The sequence below is a fragment of the Sphaeramia orbicularis genome, chromosome 5 (genome assembly GCF_902148855.1).
Source record: "Sphaeramia orbicularis chromosome 5, fSphaOr1.1, whole genome shotgun sequence".
Lineage (NCBI taxonomy): Eukaryota > Metazoa > Chordata > Actinopteri > Kurtiformes > Apogonidae > Sphaeramia > Sphaeramia orbicularis.
In genome coordinates, this window is record NC_043961.1 from 40,984,331 (window position 1) to 40,991,157 (window position 6,827).

At 38.1% G+C, this 6,827-nt stretch overlaps 1 protein-coding gene across 1 annotated transcript in view; it reads left to right on the top strand.

The window, feature by feature from the left end:
• Window positions 1-4,354, top strand: part of LOC115419589 (sodium- and chloride-dependent taurine transporter-like) — a 43,198-nt gene extending 38,844 nt beyond the window's left edge. The window contains exons 14-15 of the mRNA XM_030134475.1: window positions 163-333; window positions 1,257-4,354. Of these exons, the coding sequence (XP_029990335.1) occupies window positions 163-333; window positions 1,257-1,415 (330 nt within the window). The 3' untranslated portion in view covers window positions 1,416-4,354. The remainder of the gene's footprint in view (window positions 1-162; window positions 334-1,256) is intronic.
• The last annotated feature ends 2,473 nt before the right edge of the window (window positions 4,355-6,827 follow it).

Below are 6,827 nucleotides of genomic sequence, written 5' to 3' on the forward strand. Positions count from 1 at the left end.
GATAAGGACCTTACATTTCTGAGCATCATTTGGAAACTTTGCTTCTTTTACTTGAAAGTATTTGTATTAATATTTCCTTGTCAAAATTCAACAAATCTAATCCATCAAACTCTTGAATCATTGGGGTGTAATGTAATATGTTCTACTTGTTCTTCTCCACAGGGCTGCTTTATTTTCTCCTTGGTCAAATACAAGCCATTGACGTACAACAAGGTCTACGAGTATCCTGACTGGGCTATCGGAGTGGGTTGGACTCTGGCCTTGGCCTCCATGATCTGCATCCCCATGGTGGTCGTCATCAAGATCATTCGATCTGATGGGCCGCTCATTGAGGTGAGTGACGTTAAAGGTCATTCTGTCGATGGCGCTTTGGCTGCTTACCTATCAACATTTACGCTTTACAGAGGTTGAGTGTATCCAAGCAACTTGGTTTCACTCAATTACATTTGTAGCTGCACCTCCACTTTTCTTTTTCCATCCCCTTCAAAGATGAAGAGAACACTAGATCTTAAATATTCAGTCTTAAATATTATTGTTGAATACTGAATACTTCATTCTTTTGTATGGTTTTCATACCATGCTATGAATATCATCATTTTCATACGGCCGCCATTTTCCTCTGTCCCACTTATGTGTTAAAGTCATATAAACGCAGAAAAAACATTATCTTTGTATCACTTTCCAAGTGATCAGCAACTGAAAAGACAGTCTGAAGGGACATTGGACCATATTTCAACATCACCTTTTAGCTACTGTTAAGGCAACGGCTAATGATAGCATGTAGCCACTTGCTAGCTAACATTACCGAATGATATTGTTGAATGATATGATACAACACATTACATATATATTTCTGAAATATATCTACCTGTCTTGCTGTCATTTTCCTCCCAATGAAGTCATTGGAAAACACTTTGATGGTGCTGTCAATTAGGTTAAGAATGACATCCCTATAAAATGATAATGTTAGCTAGCTTATGTTAGCTGTAACAGTAGTTAATGCATTGTCAAATATGCTGTTTAACTTTAAAAAAACGATTGTTACTGCTGATAAATCTGGAGGAGGTAAAATAATACCAATTTGCAAAATTCTTAACGTTTATACAAGTTGAGCAGTACCATGTTGTTAAATAACAATATTTGAGTTTCCCACATTGACCATAGTATCAGTGGAAAACGGCCGCCATGTGAATATGGTGCATGAGATGGTTCAGATTACAGTTAAATCCTCATCCATCCTTCTTTCCTTCCTGCAGAGGATTAAGGCAGTGGCAGCCCCAGTCCGTGGTGGGGCCAGCTCCCGTCCTGCGGACCATCGCGGCCCCAAGGACCTCACCTACCCACTGGACCCCAACGGGAACAAGGGCCTGTCGCTGAAGGGCCCCACCCACACTATCGTGGAGACCATGATGTAAAGGAATGAAGTGGGGGCTCTCCATGAGATGCCCTTTCCTATCTCCTGTCCTCTGAAACGCTTCTAAAGCTAGCTAGCTTTCTGTCTATCTGTCTGTGTGTTTGTCTGGTGGACTGATAAGGGTTTTAAGGAAAAAAAGTTCCCGTTCAAATCTTTTAGGAATACTTTGGACGTAGTTAGCTGTTGGTGGTTTTCTGAAGAGGGTAGCAATCACATTTCAAATCTATTTCTGATTTACTCATGAGCTGTTTTTGTACTATTTTAGCGTCCATGTGACTATGCTTTTCCCACTTTTGTCTTGTTTGTAGACAGAGTGACAACCGAACACCAGCCTCCTGGTCATAAGCTGGTAAAAAGTGGGGTCTGTTTGTTTTTACCAGCTACTTTTAAAAATAACCAGCTGTTGTTCCAAAAAGGCGGAGAACGTTTTTATCGAGTCTTGGAATCAAACAGCTTTTTGTAGCCACAGTGTAATACAGAAAAAGTCTTCAACACTGATCATAGATCACTAAAAGCAGATACTTTTGGCTGTCTGTGGGAAATCTCCTTTCCTGTGATACTCCAAACAGGGTCCACTTCTATCTGAGGGCTTGTGCCATAGGGTTCCACCTCCTCTGTTCCACTGGGTTCAGCTGAGGTGTGCTGATAGACGGAAGCACACTTTTAGAGCTTTGTTAACTTTAAAGGCCCATTCGTGTTCACAGTAAAGACGTATACGGATGGAGTGTGTTGTCCATCCTCGGGGAGTTTACAGATAATATGCTGCAGTACCAATGGGAACCACTGGGGGGGGGCAGTGTTGAGATTTGAAGAGAATAATATCCAGAAATGGCGGAACTTTTCAAAGAGTGACTGCATGAGTTAGTGAAAAACTACTGGCATATTTATGATGCATTAGTAAAACCTCCTCTGTCATCGCCATGTTTGTTATTATTGACTTCCTCTAAAAAACTGTTCTTTGTGGTATCCGGACAGTATGTTAATTGACACTGTTTGAAACAAACGAACCTATTTATGTGCATAAAGTGAGCATGAATGGGCCTAAAATCGGACTCTTACCATATCAACCAGAGGGAAGTATTAAGAGGCATGTTCCCTTTCTTTCAAGAGAATTTTTGGCAAGTCTTTTAATGCTATTTGAGCTTCAAAAGGCAAGATTTTTCAACACAGTTGCCTGAATTACACATTTCTATAATCCATGGATAAGAACTATGTCAAGTGAATTTTTCCTATATGGATTGGCTACTTTTCTTTTGCCTTTCCTCAAACTTCCACAAAGTTCAAATCCTGATTCATATCTAGAAATGTAAAAATGAAATGTTTTGGTTTGGATTATCCATGGTTTAAGGAAGGTAACTATCTATTTTGGCAAATGGGTTACTAGTTTTATGGTAAAATCTAACAAAATGACAGACACCCTGCTCTCAGATATTATATGGCTACATATCCACTGTAGACTTTTGTAGAAGAGTGGAGGAAACAGTAGTATTTCCTCCTGCTTTTCAGAGGTAAAGCCAAAATATTGCAGTGAAAGGAGATGCATCTTGACTCTGCAGTAGAAAGATGACAACTAAAATTCAGCAGACGCATGCCTTGAGTTATAAGCCCATGTCTGACTGACTGATGGACATAAGGGAGAGGGGGTTTTAAAACGTTAACTGCAAAGGATTGAAATTGTTTGGCCTTACCTTTGGGGAGCTGCTGTGTTGTCCAGTCTACAGTATCCACCTGCAACAAGCTGCAAACCATGACTCAAAACAAATGCATGCTCTGTCCAAAGAAAACTGCAGCCACCAAAAGTAAATGCTAATCTTCTTGCCCATTCTTTTTGATTAAACATGCAACTCTTTTGGGACCACTAATGTAAAAAAAAAAAAAAAAAAAAAAAAAAAAAGAAAAAACTTTTTCTGTGGCTAAAAAAAACAAACAAACAAACAAAAAAACATAATGTGACAAATCTGTGAAAGCCGATGGCCCTTATTAAACCAGAATCCTGGTTCTTGATGCACCTTAGCACAAATATCCCTCCCTCCATCTCCCATAGCCACAAATTATGGCTCAAAGGCAAAACTAACACTGAGACTGTGTTATGCTGCACAAAGAAAGCAGTATCTGAAAGGATTTGAAGTGTGGAGGTTGAACCCTTGAGTGTGTCGTCTGTGGCGTACTGTACAGTAGTAGCTAATCTGTCTGTATCTATCTCTATCTATCTTTCTCTGTCCTAGACCAGTTTACAGTACATTAGTGACTGCACTAGGCACTCTTGGCTTACAATTTTGGATTGGATTTGTTTGATTTCTACAGAGGAAGTTACATTATTATTGCTAGTTTTTCCTCTGTCGATGTTTAGATTGTTTTTTTATTATTATTATATTATTATTAAGACTATGATGTTATTGGTATTCACTATTAATGATAATTGCTGTAGTTTTACATAGAAGAAGGAACACTTCTTTCATCTGGTGAAAATACTAAGCTGTTATACAAATCATACATTTACAGTGGCAGCCATTGTAGTTTAGTCCTCGTCATGAATCCTGTCAAGCGTTGGTCCAGCTTTAGCATTAAACAGGAAAATGAAACAAGCAACACACATTTATTCCCCAATAGTCACTCTTTGGAGAGGTGAGGTGTGAGGAGTTGAAGTAATACCAAATCCACAATGGCTCCGCCTGTAAGTTTGTAGGTATTTGGTGGTTTTCCAGCTTTTTATCTTCTGCAACAGGGCACAGTATTCAGTTTGGATAAGATTAAGTCTGTAGCCGTTTATTAACCCGTATGTCTAACAACAGCTGGAAAAAAGTGTATCATCTCCCATTAAGCGTGATTAATTATTTTCCAAAAATGTCAAAAACCACCTCAACTACCATTGCAATTTTTTCTTTTTTTTTTTCAACTTTTTCAAAAACCTTTTCTAATGTAACTCTTTAAAATGTTCAGGAAAAAACAATATTTGTTGGGAGCTTTCAAAAATAACATCGCACAAAAAAAATGTAATTAAGAGAGAGAGACTGACATTACACAGTCTGGTTAATTACAGTGATTTACAATCCAAATTCTTTGCAACATGGTGTTGATTACAATTATTTGTCAGAGCAACATTAACAAAAAAGTCATGTTCAGCTTTTGAATTACTCTGAAAATCCTTATAATGCCCCAATATATCACATACCTCTGAGAATAATCAAACTTTTAAAAGCTGAAATTTCTGGTAATACAAAACTTTTGATAATACCTGTGAAAGTCAAATGGAGTGCTACAAGGAAAACGCATACATTGATATTGTGTTGTAAACCCCAAAATTTGCACATACACTTTTAGCCTTTGATTCGGTCCATCCAAAACCAGTTTAGTTCCCCTCACATGAGAACGACACTTACATAACCACAAGGCTGCATTTTAACCAGTTGCCATTTCTCTCAGTTGTATACTCGGGAAATGCACTTTATAAAATGTTTGTATCGTGTTGTCAAGATACAAACCTGGAGTTCATTGAAACGTATCTACATCCAAACTAGTCGCTTTTCCAAAACCAGTTTAGTTCCCCTCACATGAGAACGACACTTACATAACCACAAGGCTGCATTTTAACCAGTTGCCATTTCTCTCAGTTGTATACTCGGGAAATGCACTTTATAAAATGTTTGTATCGTGTTGTCAAGATACAAACCTGGAGTTCATTGAAACGTATCTACATCCAAACTAGTCGCTTTTCCATTGGACATATGCACAAAACTTTACCGATATTTACTAAATGCCAAAAAAACAGAAGTGCGTAATGTCGGCTTTTCCATTAAATTACAAATGTGATGATTTGTTTATTTATTATCGTGAGATGTCTTGAGAAGTCATTCCATAAACATGGCGACAAACATAAATATCACATTGATTTGTATATTTATAGTACTCTATCCCGAACTAAATTTAAAAAATGATTCAGTTTCATTGTGTGTCCACACACACCGCACCATGTTTGTTCTAAAACTCTTTTTCTTCGCTTGTTGTAGCATCCATCAACATCTTTTTTTTTGTTCACATGACTCTAGTTGCGTAAAAAGGTCTTTCCATAGCAGTTTTGCGCGATACACCAGTTTTGCTACACCAGAAAAACCACCTCTTGCAAATGCAAAAACTTTTTTATCGAAAAAGGAGTTTTGGCAAAATTGTTGTTTTTCCGTTAGGCAAATTTTTATGCGCAAGTTATATACATGTAATTTGAGGGTCAATGGAAAAGCGACTACTGTGTTCATTATGGGTGCTGAGAAGATGTGTCCTCAATCTTCAACTCTGATTTTTAACAAACGCACAAGCACAGAAACACATGTTGGCTAAGACTAAAGGGAGGACCATCGGAGAGGTAGAGGAGTTGCAACCAGTAACATTCATTTTAATATGTCTGTGCAACAAGCGATTTGTCATGTGTGTGTGTGTCACCAGCGACCGTCCACTCAGGACCTTCTCTCTAGTGCTTTTATCTACTGTACGGCTGCATCCACTTGTACTTGTGTGCAACAAGGAGCTGAAATCACAAAACTGAATGGAATGTCTGGCATAGGCTACGTTCAGACAGCAGGTCTTAATACACAATTCAGATTTTTTGGTGAAATCTGATTTTTTGTGTGTGTGTGCTCGTTCATATTACACATTAAATGTGACTTCTATCAGTTTTGAGTATGAACTGAATGCGACCCTAAAGTGACCTGCATGCGCAAAAGAGGTGACATAATACGTGACCACACAGGCACGCACTGTGTTTACAGAAGTAACACTCCTGGGACACAGAATTGGGACATTTGTCGTATTTCAATCATGTAAAGGTTGGATAAATGCGACCTGGCCGTTCAGACTGAAGTTGCATTGCAAAATATCAGATACATATTGGATTTAGGACCAGATATGAAAGTGGCCTGGGCCAGATTCGAAAAAATTGTATTTGTGCTGTTCAAACTGTCTTTAATAGATCAGATACAGGTCTCAAATGGGCAAAAAATCGGATTTGAGCCACATTTGCCTGCAGTCTGAACGTAGCCTTAGATCAGCTGTTTGTCACACAGGATGCAAAATATACACCTTATACTGCCTGTTTTATCCTCAATCAGAAGCAAAAGTACAGAGTGAGTTTTTATTGCACCTTATTTGTATAATTGGGATTTCATATCAGCCGACGAGGCCAGACAAACACTGCCATCTTTTTATTCAGGGTCCTACTGGCCTCTGTATTTGAAAAGGAAAAAAAATGTTAAAAAAAAAAAAATATTGTGATATTGTGATGACAATTTTTTTTGCTTGAAGTGCTTCTATTCTCCCTAAAAGCAGACATATTAAAATAAAGACAGCAACAGTCCAGTCATAACAGTCAAATATTCATTTAGCAGCTCACCAAACATCCTTAGACCAACATTTCATGTTTCAT